The sequence below is a fragment of the Microtus pennsylvanicus genome, chromosome 1 (genome assembly GCF_037038515.1).
Source record: "Microtus pennsylvanicus isolate mMicPen1 chromosome 1, mMicPen1.hap1, whole genome shotgun sequence".
NCBI classification, from domain to species: domain Eukaryota; kingdom Metazoa; phylum Chordata; class Mammalia; order Rodentia; family Cricetidae; genus Microtus; species Microtus pennsylvanicus.
This window is the reverse complement of record NC_134579.1, coordinates 34,060,136-34,082,725: the sequence shown is the minus strand read 5'-3', so window position 1 is coordinate 34,082,725 and position 22,590 is coordinate 34,060,136. Positions and strand designations below refer to the sequence as shown.

General features: G+C 49.6%; 1 protein-coding gene across 1 annotated transcript; it reads right to left on the bottom strand.

Annotated features, from left to right (window-relative positions):
- Nucleotides 1-1,529: 1,529 nt before the first annotated feature.
- On the bottom strand, nucleotides 1,530-18,516 carry Ets2 (ETS proto-oncogene 2, transcription factor). The gene is made up of 10 exons (XM_075961025.1): nucleotides 17,934-18,516; nucleotides 14,391-14,462; nucleotides 11,512-11,623; nucleotides 9,673-9,792; nucleotides 9,180-9,380; nucleotides 7,853-7,936; nucleotides 7,048-7,272; nucleotides 6,085-6,348; nucleotides 4,514-4,632; nucleotides 1,530-3,680 (listed from the first exon to the last, which is right to left on the bottom strand). Exons 2-10 carry the CDS (start codon nucleotides 14,460-14,462, stop codon nucleotides 3,465-3,467), a joined length of 1,413 nt encoding a protein of 470 aa, XP_075817140.1. The 5' UTR covers nucleotides 17,934-18,516; the 3' UTR covers nucleotides 1,530-3,464.
- Between the last annotated feature and the right edge of the window lie 4,074 nt (nucleotides 18,517-22,590).

The window sequence follows — 22,590 nt, the reverse complement described above, 5'->3', positions numbered from 1 at the left end:
GGGCAAAATCGGTGATCACTTTCTCCTTTGGCAGGGTATACCTTCCAGTACCACCCAGTCAGTCAGGGTGAAGCTTCTAATAGGGCACCAGCTCGATGTCTCCATGTTTGATGACATAGTAAGTGTGTCTTCAGCAATAGGGCCTTACCATCATGTTGTGGAGAACAACCAATAGGTTTTGCAATAGCTTGTGGGTTTTCTTTGAGGGGGGGGCTGTCTAAGAATTCCCTTTGTTCAGTGACACACCAAGATGTAACCTATTTCCGACACTGGAGATTTTACTTGGTAGTATAAGATGTCCAGATGGGGCATTATCTCACCCATTATATAGTGACTACATTTAAGTTCCCCTCATATATGTATCTGTTTTAGGAAACATCTACAGTAGTAAGTTTCCATATGATCTGTAATAGAAGCCTGCTGCATTCTGAATAAATATGGCGACTGCCCCCAAGGGAATGCAGCCATGTTAGAGTTGCCAGCTAAACTAACCACTTCATCCAAATAAGATCTTTACATGAAATAATAATTGGCAAACTATATCTTACCATGGATATTTGGCTGGTTGTTTCTCAAAATTAAATGAGACAAGCTCGACACTTCAAAGCAAACGATTTAGGAAAGGATGGTTGTTGATGATAAAAGGTTCAACTCCCAATGTTTAAGATATTCTGTATATGTCACTGTGAGCCCCATAAGCTTCCTGGAGCTTTTCTGTAAAGTCAGGCAGCAGCATTAAGTCCAGTAACCCTTTGACAGTGTCCACTAAACTGTGTTATCATCTGAAGGGTTTTTCCAAATAACCAATGCAGGCTACAAAATTACATATGGGCGGGGATCCAGAATAGACTGATGTAACTGGAAGCGTATTGTACGGCTACACCCAATCACAGCTCACCTCTCCTCTTGTTACCACACACGTGTTTGTTGCATTATCATAGAAAGCATCCACAATATCTGACTCAGTCATTGAATGCTCCTCCTTAATTTGGTTATGAATCTGTTAGGCCTGACTAACAAGACACAAGAGCCCAAGCATTGAAGAGATGTGCAATCATAGCAAACTTAAATTGTGAGACCCGGGTGTGGTCTGCTTCTTCGTATATACTTGTGGATTCTGGAGTGTGGAAATATTCTGGGGCATGTATTCTGTGACCATGAGCCATCTTGTTGTCTTACCACTATCAGAATCCTAGTGAGGAGAATGGAGCTGTGGATCTCAAACAACAACGATGCCTCAACCTCATATTCTAACATTTCACACAAGTGTCCTCTTCCCTCTCTAAACTTCTGATGAAGCCAAGGCCAATCTTTCTATCCCAATCCTTTCCTAGGTAAGTTTTCACATGAAACATTTGTATTCTAATTCCTTGGGGAGGGGCTCAGTGGGTCCTATCTTGTTTCCAGGTCAATGAGCTGTAGACTGGACTTGGAGGCCATACAGATGAGGGTACAGAATGGGTTCAAATTCTCATGTACCTCCTCTGTGTCAGGACTGAGAAGGAAAAATATTCCAAGGAGCCAACATCACAAGGAGGCATTGGCTAAACCAAATACTTTATTATTTGAGGAAGAAAAGGCCAGATTACAAAACCTTTATACTTAAGACCACGCCAAAGTCTTCCGAGGACTTCCATAACTATTAGGTTCAACCATGTAAAGCCGCCATCTTGGCTGACAAAACTCAGGCTAAACTTGGCAATTTCACGTGGCTCAACTGCATATAAACTGAGTGATGGCTAAGCTTTTACAAAAGCATGTCCCCAGTCCCACGTCTGTCATATTATAGACACATGTCCCAGGGACACACAGGCCCCTTTGAAAGGCATCCTTTGCTTATTTCTGGGCTTGCACGCTAGGACTCCCAGGACTGGCACAGCAGGTACCCAGATGGTCTTGTGTCCATTGCGAGGTCTCCCTATCAGTATCACCTGCTGGCCCCGAGGCCACTCTGCTGGCAATTGGCGAAGCCTGGAGGAAGGTGTGCGGCGTCATGGTGAGCTCCTCACCAGATAAAAACATCACACAAACCGCTCCACACCTTTTCCCATCTTGCTTGCCCTGTCTGTGCTTCTGGGTATCCATGGCCAAGGAAACAAGAGGAGCAAACTCTCTGAGGAGACAGAGCAGGAGGAAGAACATGCAACCCAGATGGTAAGACACATGGCAGGCCAGAGAGATAGGGAGCGCCATGCTTCATTTAAGGTCAAGGCCATGGAAGATCCCCTCCCGGTGCCCTCAGCACTGCCCGGCACAGTTCCCTTTACACGAGCTAAGATAAAAATAAAGCTTTCGTACAAATTACATTTTTTTTCCAGTGAGTTACTTTTGCAGTAAAAATAGCTGCTACATAAATCCCTTCTGATCTCTGAAAAGGAGTCATATATTTCCAAAAATAGGCTTCTTATTGGAGCCACACAGAATACCCTGGGGCGAAGGAAGGAAACGGCTGGCTGGGGGGAGGGGGAGATGCCTGGAAAACACCGTTACGCCAAAAAATAAAATACATTTGTGTATAAACCGTCTTAAGGCATGCAGAAAAGTGGAAAACATGTGCCATTTGTCAAGAAAAATACTGCTTTTCAGCTCTTACTTTACAGCCCAGGAGGAAGTGGAGAGGCCCGAGGCACCCTCAAATAATAACATTAGATTTCTTATAAAAAAATCCCAATATACAAAGTTCTGGCCAGATAATGAGCAAGTCAGAACCAAAACAACAACGACAACAAAAAACAACAAAAATAAAAATCAGGGGTCATTCCTAGGACCCCATTCCTGTTGGAAAATCAAATGAAAACAGTATATCACGATTCTCTCAGTCGGCCCCTGAGAGACTAAACTTCTGTAAAAGGACATTCCTATCTATGCGCTAGTGAAAAAAAAAAAGAAAGATAACCTAGCATGTATCACATTCTTTCAAACAGTGATAATTACTTTAAATACAATATACAATTTCTGTTAAATAGAACTGTTGGCGGATTCGACATTATATAAGATACAATAATATGTACAAACTGACTTCTGAACCGGAGCAATCGCTGCGCTCCACTGCCCGCCTAGCCCGCTCTCAAGAGGAGGTGGCTCTTGCATTTGCTACTCCTGGCGGCAAAAGGCCAAAGGAAAAACAATGTTTTTCAATGTCTCTGCGCCCACCACACGCTGGCTCCCTGGAGCACCTCAAACAGCCGCGAGGATTGTGATAAACACACAGCCTGGGTGCTCCGGTGGCTCCCCAGAGCGTCTTCCCTTCCAGGTCTCGGTAAGGACAGAGAGGCCATGCCCCCTCCACCACTGGGGAGTTGGCCTTGTGGAAGAGGCAAGGAATGAAAGAAGGCCGCTGTTGCTTGGCGACTCCCAGAGGGGTCCCATCCTGCCCTCCCATTGGTCTTTGGAGCAGTGGGTCAGGACGGACTTCCCACTCAGTCCCCGGGCCCCGGGGCCAGCTCAGGGTCGTCCCAGGGACTTCAGTCTTCTGTATCAGGCTGGACACCCAGGATGGCATGCAGTTCCTCGGGGCTGAACCCCAGCAAGTTCTGCAGGTCACATACGAAGCGGTACACGTAGCGTTTCCCTGACGTCTTGTGGATGATGTTTTTGTCATAGTAGTAGCGCAGGCCCCGGCTCAGCTTCTCATAGTTCATCTTTGGTTTGTTTTTCCTCTTTCCCCACCGGCGAGCCACCTTTGGAAAGACAGAAAGGTCAGTGTCATCAGGGTCCACTCTTGAGCCGTGACTGGCTGCCCTGGCCATGGATGCTCACCCTAGAGACCCTAGGTCACAGGGACTTGTCCGGGTCGCTTTAAATGTGCGCAGATGCTTCACCAGACAGGGGTCAGTGATGACGCTGTCTCTGCCCCCAGCCCCAGCTCAGCAAAGCCTCCTGGGCCAGCAATTTGGAACGAGGGGTCCCTCACACAGGGACAAGTGCTGTCAGTCACCCTGCATAACTCTTATTCCAACACCCACCCCCCTTTAAAACGCCAGAGGCTCGCGTATCCCAGACTGGCCACTCATCCTCCAGCCTCCACTTCCACGCTCTGACGACAGACAGGCATGAGCCATCACACCTGGTTTATGTGGGGCTGATGCGCCTATCCTGGCCCGTGAGACATGCTTATTTCCCTAGACGCGGAGAGGGCGACAGATTACATTACTTATATCGCTGGCATCATGCCTACCAAAGCTGTCTCCCGCAGAGGGCCCCAGGGCCAGCCCTGAAGGCTGCCTGGCTGCTATGTGCCCTGTCCAACTTGGGACAAAGGGGAACTCCCTCCAGAACTTACTGAAGGTAACCAGCCTCCAACAGACAGTTCCACAAAGGGAGGGCACTGCCCAAAGGACACCAGGCCCGTGCATCAACAAGGCCGTGGCTTCAGTTCACCTATCCCCAGAGCCAGGGAACTTGTGGTCAGGGGAGGGTTCTCACTGGCTCTGTTGACTGACTTCCCTTGTGCCCAGGGCCACCGTTAGAGCCCAAGGTGATGGACTGGGGTTGAGTGTGCAAGTGGCCATACCTCATCAGGGTCAGCAAGCTTGAACTCCCATCCGTCTCCTGTCCAACTGATGAATGATTGACAGGACTTATCAGAGAGCAGCTCCAGAAGAAACTGCCACAGCTGGATTGGTCCACTTCCTGGGGACAAAGAGAGGCAGGTTACTGACCCTCCCAGTGACCAGGCTGTCTTGAGAACATGGACCCCACCGGGCATTGTTGTGATGAGCAGCTGGGGCTTCAGGGAAATACTTTAACATTTAGAAGCCACAGTGGCCTCCCCTTCCTCCAACAGGACGGCTGAGGCATGGCTCTTCCTAGGCTGCTGTGATTGTTCCCCCAGGAGGAGGATTCAGGGGTAGCAATCACCATCAGCACCAATCCTCCTGTTGTTTAATGCTTTCTAGTAAAGAACCTTAGACGTTTATTTCTATAAACACCCAGCAGGGCTGGGGTGGACACTCAAGGATCATTTCATGACAGGCATGGCTCTCAGGACCACAGCAAACTTTTGTGGGGTACACAAACACACCCATGGGGTGACCTGTACTGGCAACCATCTATCTCCGCTCCGCGGGAACTCAGAAGCACCCCCTTGAGAGGGACCCTGGCTGCAGCGCTGTCTTTCTTAAGGATGTACTCAGGACAGTGACTTTTCCTGGGTCCCCATCACAGTCTAGGGAAGCTGAGGTCACCTTGCCTGCAAACAGGAAAAGGCTTTGGGGAAGCTCGGAAAGACCTCGGACGGAACCAGACTGAGCCTACTCACTTCAACGGCCACTAGGGCCACCTCTGAACTGACTCTCCACTTGGGTTACCACACTACCCACGGTAACACCACTGGTCACAGGCTGGGCTAGACGACGCACGGTCCTCTTCTATCACCACCCAGGCAGACACTCCTAATGCTGTGCAGTTTCCTTAGCTGTCCTCGGGTTCCCAGGTATCCAAAGGCCTTAGGGTCAAACCCCTTTGTGAGTCTTTATACATATACGTAGCCATTTGACAATGAAAAAAAAATCTACACATTCTCACTTTCATCTTATATTTTTAAAATTAATTTTTTTTAAATCCACGGTGGCTTCTTATGGCCAGCATATGAAAAGATATGAAAAGAGGTCTATTTAAAGGCCTCTGAAGTGGTGAAAAATGAACATTCTTGGTATTTTTGCCCCAGTTTTGAAACTGTCTGGTTCTAAAAACAGCTTTAAGACTCTTTCTCTGTCTAGAAGAGCTCTCCCCTTCTCTGGGATGGTTTTGGAGGCCAAGGGAGAGGTAAATAGTGCCGGTAAGCCGTGAGCCAGCTCCCACCCTTCCCCGGGCCAGTTTACATTCCTCGAGATCCAGAGTGTGAGTCAGAGCCAGGACCAGTCTGTCCGTCTGTCCCCTCTCCTACCCCTCCACCTCCTGTTCCAGGGAGAGGGTGTGACCTGGTATCTTCTCCCACCCCGAGACCCGATCATGAAAACTCCTGCAAGCCTGGTCTCGTGGGACTTGGATACAGGGAGCCTCTGAGTGCGAAAGATTGTCACGGCAGCGCAGCAGCCACCGCAGCCACACAGGAGCTGGCTGGGACCCTGAGTGCACACTCACCGGTGAAGCCAGCCAGCACTGCCGCAGGAATAACTGGTTTGCCTTGCTCGACGGGGTCACTCCTCTCTTGGATATAATCTTTGAAGGACATGGTTGGTTTGCTGAGGCACAGTGGCTGGCTACAGTCCTCCTCAAAGCTCTCGAAGGACGGTACCCGCTGCACATCCAGTAGAGACGACTGGCTGTTCCAGGAGCGCAGCAGTGAGTCGGAGCTCTCGAAGCTGTCCGCACCGTTCTCTGTGGAGTCATGGTCCTTGGCTTTCCCTGGTGACAGCAACCAAACACATGCTGAGACCTCCTCTGAGACGTGAGAGGCCTGGGCCCCTGGATCACCAACTCAGGTGCATCTGGGTACCAATCCCTGCAACACTGTCAGCGAGCCCCAGAACGATATACACACCAGGTACCGCATCACCCAGACCCTTCCAAGCACTCTTCAACAAAGGTGCTAACTTCTTAGGACACCTTCCTCCAACAGAAGCATGGATAAAATGTAGAACACTATATAGCCATGAAAAAGCTAAGTCACAATGGCTGGTAAAAGACAAACCCCGAAGAAGAAGCTAGCAGGGACCCATCCGCGTGAAGCTTCTATCTCCACGCGGATGGCTGTAACACAGGTGTACACAGCTGTCTTAATTCAACCAGATGGACACCCTCAGATGTGTGGACCGTGTCTGCTATACCCTTAAACAGGAATCTGACACATTCCTGTGTCCCAACAGAGTAACTCCACTGTGAGGAAATTAGCTTAAGGCTGTTAAGCTATTCAGTATTGCTCACTGGATACCTACAGAACCCGGCTCAAACAGGTTGTGCTTTATTGAAAAGTCACATGGAAGATGACCCTGTCTTTTAACCTTCTCTGGCAGCAGAAGACAGAATGCCCTTAACCAAGCGTCTCTCATACTGACAGCTTCTAGGACAAACCAACAACAACCTTACGCTAGAACGTTCTCTTACCAGAGCTGTTGGCGAGCAAATTCAAGTTGCCAGCAGGGAAGTCCTGGCCGATGGGGCAGTAATTGACACTGACGGTATTGAGCCGAGACTTGGGCATCATCTGGAACTCCTGCTCAGAGCCGAGAGCGGCAGGTGTCGCCGATGGCGGGCACATGCTGTCCAAGAGGCTGTCTTTGGGGTAGTTCTGTGTCTGCATTCCATACGGAGCCTGTTCCATGCCAAAGCCTGAACACAAGGACGGGATGGATGGCAGAGTTGTTAAAGCCAACATCACGACAGCTAGCCCCACACCTGACCCTGTGAGCCACCTGCAGGAGACCCTGTTTTGAGACAGGTGTCTCCATTCAGAGCACAGCAACTGTCTTGCTATACTGCATTAGCATCTCCTGACTTCTTTTTTCCTCTTTATGGTTAAAGTGGCCTTGAGCAGTGTTGACTCCTAGAGATTATATGAGCCTCTTAAGCAAGGCTAAGTTTTCCTGTGGCCACATGAAAAACGCAAGAAGCAGGTGAAGTTAATTTTCCACTTGAACTGGTCAGCATATCAGTGGTCACCTCAATATATAAACAGTATCCTAACTCATCAAGGAATAGTTTATACTCTTGGTTTCCTTTTACGACCTCTGAGTTAGTCTAGATGAGTCAGAGTCTTAGACTGTCTTTACGCATTTCACATGGATCCACCATGTTGCAGCTGCTTAGTCGAGCGATATCCATGTGTAGTCACCACAGGAAGGGGGCTGGGCCACCTGAGGGGCTTGAAAGGCGAAAACCAGAGCTTTTAGGAAAAGGTCGCCTGACTGACCTAATGTATTGCTGCTAATCCAATGAGGGACCGCATTGAGGTGTGAGTTTTCTTCATATTGGTCTTCTGTCTTTTCTTGGTTCTCTGAAAAACAGACGCAGAAGACATGAAACCCGGTTTAAAGACTCCGCAAGAACTGCAGTACTTCCACGCTCCTGTTTTGTGGATATTGGAATGACTTTGCCCATTTGATTTCAACACCCTTATGTGTCTTTTTTTTTTTTAATTACAATATATTTTTCTAATAATCTGGGGTAAGTTTTCCAAAATCGATGACGCCACTGTCTAGGAAGGTCCAGTTTGTGTATCCATTTCACGCCTATGTTTATAAAAAACCATCTGTTGTTGGGCTGGGAAACAGTGGGTGAAGGAAATGGACTCGGTGCCTGCCCCCGAGAGGCTGAACATCCTCTGTAAGTTGTTAGTCTGGGGTGTCGTGAGGTCCACAGGGCAAGCAGTCCGCGTTCTGTGGAAGGACCCTTACGAGGAACACGCCATCACAAACCCCATCCCGTGAAGCCACGCTACACAAATGCACACGCTGAACAGACCTGTCATATAAATGGCTGCCCAGAGACACGCTGGATGAGACCAGTCCATGTTCCCAAAGAATCAGGGCTTCTTTAAAGTCAGTTTCCTCGGCTCTAGGAAGCAATAACTAAACCAGCCTGGCAACAGAACCCAAATGAGATTCTGAGTTTATACGTTGAAAGCAGATGTGTTTACCTAGGACGCCAACCATTTTCTGACTCTTTTGGCTTTTTAAATAAAGAACTGTCCCTCATTTAAACCCAGGTATCTTTTAAGCAGGTTCGGTGATCTTTGAGTTCTGAGATAAGAGTGCCTCTAGTCTCGATGAGATTCCTGAGTTCAGGGCTTTTTCTCAACATTTCAGTGTATATACGAGTTGATCAGTTACAGTGTGAGCTCCAAAATCCTCAGTGGACTACAGCAAGTTTCCTACAAAATCCACAACGACCTGTGTACGCCACCTTACATTCAAGCAACGCTGTCTCTCTTGGCTCTTCCAGTGAGCTCACCCACCCGGCACTCTGGCTGGCCTACATATCCAAGGTGCTCTGAGCTGGCACAACCAGCGCAGCCTGGCAGCAACCGGCAATTTGGTGACTCAGGCTATTGCCTCGTGGCTACACCTGGCACAGACAGCGCACATACTTCCCTCCGTGGAATGAAGACCCATCAGCACCTCCCCGTTTGACTCGCTTGGGGGTGTTCTGAAGCAATGGACTCTGACCACTGGGCAGCCTGAGGTGGAAGGGCACGCCTTCCTTTATCTGGGTCCCCGCCTCCCCAAGTCCAGCCTTACCTTTGATCATCTGCTCCAGATGTTCCCAGAGGATGTCACCCACAAAGTCGGGTGCCAGCTCCAGAAAACGCTCCTTGCCGAGGTTACACAGCATCTGGCCATTCATGCCAAACCGTTGCAGGTTCACGTTCACCAGGCTGAACTCGTTGGTGGCCCAGAGTAGCCACTGACACACCTGCTGCTCGGTCCAGAGCCAGGGGTCTGTGCAGGGAGGGTGAGAAAGGACAATGCGGGTGAACAGCCGGGAGGCAGGGAGGCAGCTCCAAACCCACGAAATGATGAGACGTCACCATGCGGTGACCCAGGCATGTTCTAAGACACCAGTGACACTTGGCGTTTGATGAGTGCAGGATAGGGGTGCAGCAGGCCACAGGCCATTGCAGGTACACTCTTCCTACATTCTTCCTACCAAGAGCATCCTAAAGGCAGACCCAGCCAAACCATCCCACCCCTGTCTTCCGGGGACTCCCCAGCCTCCAAGTCCAGCACTTACTTTTGGGAATGCCAAGACGCCTCTGCTCCTTGTGGAAGCCACTGAAGGTGGCTTTTAAGGCTTGGCTCATCACCGCCTTGCTGCAGGGCGTCAGTAAAGGCAGTTCGCAGGTGGCTGAGTCTAGACAGAGAACACAGGGACGTCAAGACCAGGGTGGCAATGTCAACAGAAGCTTAGGATAAGCCCAGGTCTTCTGAGAACTGTGATCACAAATCTAGAACGAATTCCTTAACGGCATACAGCTGTGGGGCTGGGGTGTAACTCGATGCTTGCATTCACCTAGCATCCAGGAGGCCTGAGTTCCATACCCAGTATTACCAAAAAAAAACAAAAAAAAAACCCAACAACAACAACAAAAAAAACCCTCCAAAAGCAACAAGGAAATATTTTTTTTAAAATATACTCTGTTACAATAATGAGAGATATAAAAAAAAAAACTTCCAAAAGCATAACTTGACACAGTATTTTTTCTTTTAAAAAGTAAGCAGTGGCATTAAGAACCAAAACCAATTATGCTTCTTAGAATTCCACTTACAAAAAGAAAAATCCAGAGTAAAAATGAGTTTGGTGGTACAGAGCTGTAATTCCAGCATTTGGGAGACACACACAGGAGGAAAATGAGAGTATCTGAGCTACATAGTGAGTTCCGAGCCAGCCTGGCAAAGTCCCCGGTGTGTGTGTGTGTGTGTGTGTGTGTGTGTGTGTGTGTGTGTGAAACTTTTAAAATAAAAATCGAGTATTTTTTTTTCAAAGATTTATAAAGCAAGGACACACTGACACCACCTCTACATAAATCATATTTAAACACTTTAAATTGTATGGATTTTGTTCAGAAGGCTTCAGATGTGTCCAACCTTGCAGCCTGGGTCCTGTACATAGTCAAGGACAGCTAGGAACAAGGCATAAAACTGTCAGAAGTATTCAAAACATGAGATTTTACTTTTTTGGTAACTTTCACATGGCTCTTGAGTGTGGCCTTTGCAGAAGACAACGCATACAGCAATGCAGCAGGTGGGACAGTCCCTGGCCGCCTTCCGTGGCTGGGAGTGTTCGATGTGGGAGCTGTGTCCATCAAGCTGAGCAGACAGCAAAGGAAACTGGGCAAGCTGGGCTCAGACAGCACTCTGCACTGTGAAACAGGCACACCCCTAACATCTTTGAAAAAAAGTCTTCTCTGACGCTCTCAGAAATTTCAGGAACGACAAGGGATGGCCAGAGGGCACCGTGCTTACGGAAGCACAAGCGCTTTGACAGATCTTTCTGGGCCGTGTTTTCCAGCACCCACTTCATATGACACATCAGTCTGGAATGTGTCCAGCCAATAACTCTATGAAGTAATCGGAGAGACGTATTGGACATGCTAGCCCTTTGAGAAGAGTAAAGAATGGCAGTGAGAACTACTACCAGAATACAAAGGGTTAAGATGAGCAAGAGTAGTTTGTGGTCCCAAAACTCAAAGGGAAAGGGTGTGTGTGTGTGTCTTAGCTAGAAATGTGAACTGAGCATTAGAAGCTGGGTCACATTTCAACGTCCACTACCTTCTATAAGAAGAAGACACCAGGGAGATGAGGAAGTGTTTGAAAACTCTTCAAGTGGGGTTCCCAGAGTTCCTAAGTTCACAGGGGGCACCGCGTGAGGAATGACCGGTTTACTCACACAGGAGGAAAGCTGCCTTCTCCCAGGCCCTCGGAGAAGACTTCTATCAGACCGTCTACACCCAACCTATCAGCATTTCTGGCTGCAGAATGATCTTTCTTTGCTAACTGATCATGCCTTTATTAACCCAGCTACTGAGGGAAGCCGTGTACCCTCTCCGCTAGGTTAGGAGGAATACATTACCATGGGAGACAGAATCCAAGCCCGTGGGCACTTCTTGGAGTGTCTGCTCTTCACTGAGAGAGGGGAACATGGCAAACAGAGAACCGTCAAACGTGTCAAAGGCTGGCTGGCGCTGCAAAACACAGGGACAAGAAAGAGATGTAGCGTGAACTCATTTGATGATATGCTTTCTTAGTGATCCACAGTAACCTACGACAGGTCCCGATGACATCAGCTGTTCTAAAGCAACACCGGCCGATGGCCTCTCTGTGCTGGCAGCACGCTTCCTCTGAAGTTCAAAGTAATCCAAACAATCCTATCTCACCCTAGATTCTTTAATTAATAGGACAGGGTCAGATGGCCTGGGAGGTTCTTTCAGCGGCATAGCCAATTTAATTAATAAAGTAAGCACAGTGAAAAGCAGCAGAACCTTAGGACCACACTGAGAGGGTCTTCAAAGAAGACCAGCCCCCAGCTCGCCAGACTGGGCGTATAGACAAAGAAAAAGCAAATACACTTCAAACAAAAATGGAAGGCTGGAAGGACCTGGGGAGCTGAAGCAATAGTAAGCTGCTCTTATCTTTGGACAGTTACTTTGAAGTATCTACCACTTTAAGTGAAATGAGGGAAGCCCTTCAGCACTCCAGTGGCTCAGATAACAGTAATCTGTGAAAAATAATAAAGCCCTTAATGTTTTCCATGATAAAATTAAAAAAAAGACTATAGAAAAGAAACTTCAAACCAACTACAGAGAGACTTTCCAAAGCATCTTTCAGGAAGCATAGGGTACACACGTAAAGACAAGCCCTGGAAACCATCGATGGCTACATGATCTCACTCACGCAGCATTTATGAAAAACAGCAGCCCTGCATGGGAGGGGCACGAATAAGCACCCAACCAGGGTGACCCACCCCTGCCCGGCTCGTTTAGGAAACGTGAAGAAAAGTTCCATTTCCCAACATAATCTGGAAATCCCACATCGTGTGTAACACGATGACCCGTGTGTTGCATCATGGGCAAATAAATGTGTAACACATTTACAAATAAAATCAGCTCAGCGCTGTGCCTTCATTTCAGAAATGCAGAAGAGCGAAGGATGTGTTGCACAAGAGGGCAGGCTGCCAGCCCCAGCCCTCAATCTCCAAGCCCCCAAGCCCCAAGCCCCCAAGATGCCAACAACCTAGGCAGGCAGGCAACTGGACTTATCAGGGACTTTACGAGGGGTTGACTTTGGCAAAATATTAAATAGATGTCTAACAAAAAACTGCCCCCTCCCAAATATTGCCCGGGCCTCTAGGAAGTATCTTTCTGGAAGTTCTTTTTTTAAAACCAGGAAGTCCCAGAACAATGCAAAGCCTTGCTACGCATTTCAACATAGTCTCTGGCGAATGCCTTCTCCGAATCCGGACATCAGCAAGTTCTTTCCGTTGACAGAAGGGCTTTTTCTGAGGGGTGTATGTGGCCTCAGCTCTGCCACATTTCCTTGTGTCTATTATGCCGTGCTGAAGACACATGACCGAATCAAACAAGAAAGCGCACCAGGGTTTGGTGACTTCACTGTAATGGGTGCCAGGCTCTGCCCCTGGAGCCTGCACCAGACACATAACTTAAAAAAGGTTTAGGGAGCTGGGGAAATGGCTCAGCAGAAAAAGCATTTGCTGGGCAAGCTGGGGGACATGACTCGGGATCCCCAGAACCCACATGAGGCTGGACAAGGGACCCTGCCTGTCGGCTCAGTGTGCTAGGAAGAGGGGCAGCAGACAGGACAGTCCCCAGAAGCTCGGGACCAGAAGCTTCTGTGTACAAGGCAGAGGACAAGAGACCCTGCCTCAAATAAGGGGAAGTCAAGAACCAGCACTAGCGACTGTCCTGTGGTTTTGTAATCCTAGCACTAGGAGAGCAGAGACAGGAGGCTCCTGGAGCCTGACAGCTAGCCAGTCTTGCCTAGCAGGTGAGGAACAGGTTCAGTGAGAGACGCTGTCTCAAAAAATAAAGTGGAGGGCAACAGAGAAAGACACTCATTGCTGGCTTCTTCACTACACATGCATGCACATGTGCACACGTGTGTGCACACACACAACACTCACAAAATTACCAGCTCATGCTGCGAGAGTGTCCCATTGGCGTGACATGAAAAGTGTTGACTCAGGGGAGCCAGATCTTGCATCTTTAATCTGTTTGGGGTTTGTATAAACAGGTCTGCTGCCGCTGCACCAGAGAGAGCTGGCTCCCTAGAACCTGGCGGGTGCAGCCTGTCCTGATGGAAACCTCACAGCTCTTTCATTTCAGTCTGTAAACTGAATTCCTTCTGGGAACAGAGAGCTGGATCCGTGGGTAAAGTGGGCAGAACTTGGTGCCAGGCCTGGCGACTGGAGTTTGATTCCCCAGGGCCTACACGGAAGGAAGAATGGGAGCACTGGCTCCCACAAACTGTCCTCTGACCTCGACATGTATATCACGGTACGTGCACACGGGAGCAAATGGATGTAAACAAGTTAAAAAATTAATTAGCCTTTTTGATCAGTCACGAAAACTCCTGAGCGCATAAAAAAGGTGGTGGACACAGCCTTTCCAGCTGTTTTCCAGAATTGTGGGCCTTGTTTTCCCAATCTGAAGGGAGCCTCATGAATGGCTTGTAGCGGCCACCTCATCCACAAATGAACCCCTTTCATATCTTGGGGGACAGGTACAAAAAGCATCATGATACCCATTTTACAGTGCAGAAAACTAAGGCTCGGAGAGAGAAAACCATGTCCCTAGAGCCACACAGATAAGATATTTCAAACCTGGGGCCAGAACCAGTTTTTTTTTTTTCTGGAACACAGTTCAACATAGATTTTTCCTTCTTATTAATGGAACTTCCAAAATTGTCAAGAATATTTAATTAAGACGCACACACCTTGAGTGTCCCTCGAAAACCGTTAGCGACAGGGGCCACTTGGTCCATGTTCTTGATTGCAAAATCATTCATCTTGAATAAAAGCAAAAGAGACAAGAGTCAGAGAGGTTAGCACTGAAGCACACTTGAAAGGTGACGCTGGCGGCGGCATCGAGCTTCAGGTGACGGGAGTCCGGCGCCTGGATGGGGAACCATTATTTAAGAGGGCTCTAGATGAAGTAGCTCTCAAAGAGAACACGCAAGGGTCTCCACAGAGTTCCACTTAGGTACGAGACTCCAGGGGCTGCTCCCACACCCTGGGTTAGCTGAGCAAGGAGGCTGTGCCCTGAGTCCCAGCCACACAGCTAGGGGCAGCTGAGATGACAGCTTGGGTCAAGCTAGGCAGGGCCACAAGACGCCGCCTCCTGTCTGCACAGAGCAGTCAGTTCAACCTGGGCACCCAGTGGGAGACATGCACGCGGGGGGAGGGGGAAGCTCCCATGGGCGTCAAACCAGACCACCTCCTCCCCACCATTCTTCTCAGAGCCATGCAGAGGCACGTGGTCCTGGGTCACATGGCCCTTGTCACCGCAGATCCTCTGAGTGTGTGATCTCAGAACTATTCTGCTTTGTGTGCACAGTTTTAGGTGCACAGTTTTGCATTTCCCCAAGAAGCTAGGCCTTGCTTTAATTAGAGGGGCTTATTCCAGAGCTGGACTGACCACCAGATGGCCATTGTGGCTACTGGCACTGGACAAGGCACCTGTGGAGGGAGACCGGTTGGCAGCGAGGGTACATGTGAGATCTTAAGAACTAGAGGGAAAAGGAAAGAGTCTCAGTACCTTGAATATTTACTTTGTGCTTATATAATGTTCTGAATACATTAGGTTTACTGAATATAGTAAAATCAATTTGACCTGCTAAGATGGTTTTGAGCACGTTGAAGAGAAAACCAAAAATGTGACTTGCAGTGGGCTGAAATTTTTTTTTCTGGGTCGGCCAAGAAGGCGAGGAAGGCCTTCTTCGTCGGTCCCCTCCACGTGGTAAACAGAGCCGCAGAACCTCCTTTCCACCCACCAAGGATCAGTACCTGCCGGCAGCCCCCCACCCCTGAGGCTCCAGGTCACAGAAGAGACGCCTTCAGCAGCCTTGGTGCCACCTCAGGTCCACACTTGCTCTCCTGTATGTGTGCCCACCTGTTAAACACTCACTAAGACGAGTGTGTAATTGATAGCGCTCACTAGAGGCAGCAGCCAGCACAGTCTTGAAGAATGATTTAGCTTGCATTGTTCTTTCTTGTGTCCTCTTTATTTATAGTCAACATTATGGTCAGTGCAGATGTCTTAACAGATTCCTGCTAAACACACTCATGTGCATGTGCCGAGATGCACGTGTGCACATGTGCACACACGCACACCTTGATAAAAGGCAACAAGGGCAGAAAGGGGCCCTGGGGAAGGTTGCTGGGACCTCAGATATTCAGATTTGAGTTCAAGTAGCTCAGGAATGCCCAGGAAGGAGCAGGGAAGGAACAACAGTTCTGGAAGAAGTCAGGGTAGGGGCTGCCCAGTCTTCACAGTGGGCATGTTTGCTCAGATTCTCCCTTCGTATATTATCTCAGCTACACTCACGAAAGGATTCAATATTCCCTACAATGCCAACACGACAAGAGTGTGAATGAAGCCCCAAGTCCCACCTCCTCAATTCTCCTGTGTCCAGGTTCCTTACTCTGAGGCAACTGAGGCCCATGATACTGAGTCACTGGCCTGGGGCCACCCTCCTCCTGGGGTGTCTATGGAGATTGCACATCAGGTGAGCAGAGCTTTAAATCCTGACCATGAATGTGGCCCTCCGTGCCACATCCCACCGAAACAGAGAGCGTATAAATAAGATTAAAGCAGGTCTTTTTGTCCTGGCCCTGTGAACTACTCCACCTGAGAACAAGTAGCCCACTTGGATGGAGTCAGCCCTGGAACCGTTGACTAAGCACAAGCCTCAAGCAGAAAACCAATCAGAGCGCCAGAAACGTCCACACGGTCCCTCCAGGGTCTGCAGGACCAACATGTAGACACTTGCGGGCTTAATTCTGACTTTTAGCTTCCGAGATGAATGGCTGTGGAGGGCGAGGAAGCTCTTCCCCGCCTTTTGTGTACAAACAGGAGGAGAAAAGGGAGGTTCCCACTCCCACATAAAGAGCTGTAATTACCAGCTGCAGAACAGGGTTCCTTTGTTGCCCGCTTTTAATGAGTTTTGTAAAAAACCCTGTAGAATTAAAGCGCTCTACTAAATGGCTTCAGGCAGACACACAGCTAATCAAATTTAAGTTCATTTATCCTACTGAATGTGCGTGCTACCTCCTGGAACAAGTCAAGACTCTAGATAAATCAATTTTCAAGTTTAGACCCTTTGGTACTCAGAAAATAGGAAGATCAGGAGCACACGGCAGAAACGTAATGACTGAGAGTGGCTAACTTTTAAAGCAAGGGTCTCACCGGCAACTGTGCCCTTATAGGAAGAGGTAACCACTTACATAATAGAGCACAGGTTTGTAGTGAGGTAAAACTGGGAAGAGCAAACCCTTTTGAAGGTTGGTTTCTTTTCGCTTAGAAAGTGATCAGTTTAGAGAGATGAATGACTAATTCCAGATATGAGAGACTATTTCCCTGTAGGGCGCACGGTGTTCACATTTTCTGTACTGTGAGATTACTCAGAATTTTAATAAAAGCTCAACGCTGAGATGTATCTCCCGATCGGTGGCGGTGTGGGCAGGCAGATAAGGCGTCGGAGCTTCCACCGCAGGGAGCAAGTCTATCTCTTAACTGGTGAATTAAGCGACTCCCGTCTCCAACCAGGACTGCTCACCGCTTTACTTTCTAAATAAGTAGCGAGTCAACCACTATTTTAAGCTCTGCTGAAATTGAGGGCAGGTTAGCACAAGTCTTACGAGATTAAATAATAAATAAATGAATAAATAAAACAGGTTAAATACACATACAAATGCTTCGGGTTACATCTTCATTCATATGCTTTCAGGAGAAAAAAATAAAAGCAACGCACACCCCCACTTGGACGCTGGCTTCGCAGGGTCCTGGAGGGGTTGGGGGAAGGCGAGAGAGGAAGGGAAGAGTGGGGGGCGCAGATCTGGCCAAGCAGGTGACACTCTCCCGGGGAACCATAGCTTCCCAGGTGTTTCAGGCGCCGGGCACCCCCATATTTTCCCAGGCCTAGCGCCTCCCCCACTCAAGTCACTCCGCACCTGGGGCTACCTCGGCCACCCTCTTCGGGTGGTCCAAGCCCCTTTGAGAAACGCAGTCGCGCGCCCTGGGCAGGAACCGTACTAGGCGAGCTCTGGTTTCCCCAAAACAAAAGCGGGCAGCCCACGCCCTGCCCGGTGCTTTGGTCCCTCTCCGAGGCCACTGGGTGCGTGAGAACTCTGGGACCGACTCTGGGACGCGCGATCGACCGACCGACCGGCTGGAGCAGGGGCCGTCCGCACCGCACCCCACCCCGGGCGGAGTCCCTCCCGCGGACCGATCGTCGCGCCGCGCACGGGGCCGCTCTTACCGCGTTGCAGCGGGCAGGGCCGGCCGGAGGGCGGCTGTGAGAGGAGATCGTGGTGATCCCGGCGCGCGAGGCCCGGCGAGGCGAGGGCGTAGGGCCGATCCGGGAGCGCGGGGCCGGGGGCTATGGCGAGGATTGGTGGGGCTCCGTGGTGTCCACTCCGTGCTCAGCTCCGCGGTGGAGGAAGTAACCAGCCCGGTCCCCTGGCCGCGCGCTCTTCTGGAGCTGGGGGAGGGCCGGAGGGGACCGGGGGAGGGGACAGCAGGGGTGACGGGGAGAGCGGGGAGGAGGAGCGAGCTACAGGCCGGCGTGGGAGGAGACCCGTGCTCGGGCAGCGGCGGGTCCACGCTCCTCCCGGGGCCTTGGCTGCGCCCTTGCAGCCCGCTGTCGCCTGCCTGCTGGCCTCTGCTCCTGGGGACCCGACTCGGGCCGTGTGTCCTGGAGGTCCAGCGGGCAGGGCAGAGCCGTCCCCCTGCGTCCCCAGCACAGGGCTGCTCGCAGGTCCTAGCTAGTAGCGCTGGTGGCACTCAGGTTAAGTGGTTGGGCTTCTGCTGTGAAGCCGGCCCTGTGCTTGGAACTACGTGTGAATTTTGATTTCTGGTCCTTCCGTCATGAAGAGACTCTTACGTGGGGTTAGGGAGGCGCAAAGTGGGCGGGTGGCAGAGTCGCGAGTGGAAGAGTAAAACGTGGCGTAGCCGCTTGGCTCTGGGAGGCCCCTCCTACTGCCTCGGTAGGGATGGCGCCCCCTAGAGCTGAGCCAAGCCTTAGCGCTAACTTGGTTGAGCACTCAGTAATTCATTAAGGCATTGTTATTCCTCTTCTACTTTACCCAGTCTAGCAGGGCAACTACATGCCAAGTCCAGCGTGGGTCTCCCAAACGCATGATCAAAACCACCAGCCGTAGGGTAGTTCCCCCTTTTTTTCGGAAAGTGGCTAGTCCATGGTTGGAAACCTGTGCGTTCGCTCTGTAGGCACAGGTATATGTTCAGTATTGAGTAGAAAAGTTTATCGTAGATATAAAATTGTAGATGTCCAGCTTTGGCAAGGCTATGGGACTGATGACTGGTACATTCCAAAGACAGCCTTACTGGGAGGGAAGCAGAAGGTTCCAGCTTCTCTGGTACTCAGGGTTCCTGGTTTCCATGGCAACCCCCATCTGAAGTTATCGGCCAATTGAGTTACTGTTGCAATTGATATTTCTCTCTGGTGTATTGCCTTTTCAGGAGTCAAAGCCCACTCCACTAAGCTAAAACAGCTGCGTTCAGAGGGAATTGATATTTCCTCATGGCTTCTCAGTGTGTATTCAGGCCAGGACCAGAGAACTCAGGTCAAGGAAGAACTCCTTAAATGGATGCTGAGTCCCTAGTCCATTACCATGGTCACCGAGGGCCTTCTTGAGCCAAGATGGCGGACCGTTTTTGTGGCTGCTCCAGCTGAGGGTTGAAAGGCAGCCCTTGGTAACACTGAGCAGAAAGCTACAAAAGAAGTTGTCACGGGAATGTCACGGCACCTGTGTCATTAAATGTTCGTTAGTCATCGAGGGGAATCTGGACTAGAATTTATCAGCAGGGTTGAGAACTTGGTAGAGGTAGGCTCTGAATAATAGAATGACTATCTTTCCTTGCTGAGCATTTTAGGATGCACAACCTGTCGTATACATGAGAAGGAGGGAAGGCATTCACTAAAGCCACCCTCAGAGTTCTTAGGATGTGAAACCTGATCTAAAGCAATAGCAGCTAGAAGCACCAATGGCAGACCTGTGAGTCTCAGAGACTGCAGGCATCTTTGTTTTGGGCTTGCCCCTGCCCTCCCCTGGGAAGGAGACCTGGGTTGGCCAAGCAGCTCATAGCCCAGCCTTGATCAGTCATGGGCAGTTGCATGATTAGGGACGTAACGGATACACGTTCACCTTTTCTGTTTCTTTCCCCCCCCTTCCTCTTCTTGGGCGGTTTCCTAGTTACTGAAGCCTGGCTGAGCCCTGTGATTATTCATTGGCTATTATAACTCGGTTCACAGGGAACCTGGGGCCTTCCTACAAATTGAATCTAATAAAAGCACACCCCTTCTGCTCTGAGATCAAAAGTCAATGGTGTTAGGAGGAAATGGGAGCCTGGTAGGCTCCTGAGCAGAGGGAGCAGGTGGACTGTGGAGGTGGAGTGTGAGGGCAAACATAACCCTTCGCTGAGCAGAAGGGGAGGCAGAATATGAAATCGCATAAATACGAACTACCTAGAGAGTGACATGCAGACAGAGTTCTTTAGGATCTTGGGTGTAATTATGAAATAAAAAATGATTAACTCACTAAGCTATCCTTTGCAGAAACTGTGAGGCTCCGCCTCCTGGTTTGTGTTTACCTTGTGATCCTAGTCAATAGCACCATCTCGGGGGTGGGGGATTCCCAGTTCCAAGTTAAACATTTAGTGTGAGGTGTACCATTTATTCACTCAGCAAACACAACGTGAGGTGGACAAAGAAGACTGAGGCTGAGTTCCTGCCCCTCGGAGAAGAAAAGGAACACAGAGACTGAAGATCCCACAGAGGGGACCCTTTGAACCCAGAGGGTGGGGCAGCAGAGGCAAATGGCGAGGCCTGGAATGTGTGGAGAGGTAGAATTGCCCCAATTCATGTATGATCTGGAATGTGTCAGGGAGAAGTGCCTGGCCATAAATCCCACTGATGTCGGGTCAAGGCTTTCTAACTCTACGCCTCCCGAACCAGCCTTCTCTCGCCAGTGTGCTGGCCTGTATAGGTACCAGGAATCTGTACGAGGTGGGATCCCACCTAAAGTGTTCCCAAGAAATGCCTGTTGGGTCCTAGGGCTTCTCCAGTGTCAGTGTGGACAACCCTGGGGGGAAACCTTTTCCTGCTGTCCCTCCAGCGTGTTTTCTGCTGGTCTCAGGCCTCTTGTGTCTCTCAGGACCCTAGGCGTGAACAGACTCCTGGGATAGAGCCTGCTGTCCTAACCTCTGAGGGCAGCTGTTGGGCCGCATTGCCTGGGCTCACCCTCACTGAGCCTCCTTCTGGCTACACAGCTGTGGCCCTGGGGGCAAATTTCTTGGCTTCTCTGGTCTGAATTTCTACCACAGTCCCTTGCTTCCTGAGCTCAGAACAAAAGTGGCCACACAGTGGACTGAAAGCAGGGAATAACAACAGCCATTTCCCTGCCTAGGGAGACCCTATGCCTCCCACCCTCACAGCAAAGAGGGCCAAGAGCAGAGCCTTCAACAGGAGTCATGGCTTCTTTGATTGTCTTGACTTTGTGTAGTTAGAGAGACCAGGGATTGAAATGCTGAATTTCAGAGCTGGAAAACTACGAAGCCAATAAATAAGGTCAATGCCTACATTTACAGAACAGGAAATGGAGGTCTCCGGAGGGGTGGTTCCCTTCTCAGGGACATTGACGGCTTTCCCTGCAGGACTGGACCACACTCCTGGCCTCGGCACTGCCCTGTGTCCGTCATTCTGTCACCTCTCACAGCTGTTTCCCTTATAAGGCTCTGTTCTGGAAGCTCATCACGGCTCTGAAAATCCACTCTGATATTAACCTGCAGGGCGGTGCGCCTTAGGCATGTCTGAACAGCTGAACTCATAATAAGGACCCATGGTATTTGTAAAATTGATAATCTCTAAATAAATGTGTCTGTTCTGAGTCAGACCTGTGCAGAGAGATGATTTTTCAGTTTTTTTTCTCTGAATCAAACATGACTCCTACATTTGCTCTGAGTAACCAGGATCAGTGAACCACAAATAAACTAAGAGTTGGTCATGATTCTGTCCGACCCACTAGCATATGCTTAAGGAAAGTTCAGTCTATGACAATACCCTCAGAGATGAGACAAAGCCTGGATTAAGGTGCGATCTGGATGAAAGACCAAAAGATCAAGGTAACAGGCTTAAGTAGGCATGGGAGGAAATCATTAAGAATGTGGAATAGTTCAGTTTCAACTCTCCAAAAACCATGTGCTGATGTAGACTGAAGCCGAAGGAGTAAGCTCGGGTGTCTGTTGTGGTCACGGAGAGCTGCTGAGCACACTGGGGAGTTGAGGAGCAGTGGGAACTCACGTCTTCCAGTTCAAGATGAAAGAGATGGCTTCAGAGTCTGGTGATGCCTCCGAGGAATGGTTTTTCAGCGACTGTGAGACTCCCCATGCCCTGGAACACATGTTCTCAGTATCCGCTATTCCAGAATATCTGAGCTACAGAGGCCAGTTTCCACCATGGCGTAGTTACCTCTGCTCCAGTTGCATGCTGTCTTCAAGTGCAAACCCCACCGTCTGTGCTTCTTATGCCAGTATTTTATTTTTACTGTGTGTATGCGCATGCCCAGAGAGGCCAGAAGAGGGTGTTGGAACCCTTGGAATTGGAGTTACAGGGAGTTGTGAGCTGCCTGATAGTATGCTGGGAACTGAACCTGGGTCCTCCTGAAGGGCAGTGCGCACTCTTAACTAGTGAGCCATCTCTCTGTCCCCAGTGTAGCTGAATAAAATACGACTTTTGCTGCAGTCCAAGTGGGAAGAGGGCCAACCTCCTTTCTTAGCTTTTAATAAAGACGACCAGCAGCCCTTGCCTGCTGGAAGATTCTCACAGAATGCTGGAATTACCTCCAGTCTCCTGGCAAAGAAACGCCCCTTTGGACTCCAGCTCTGCTATTGCCTGCTTG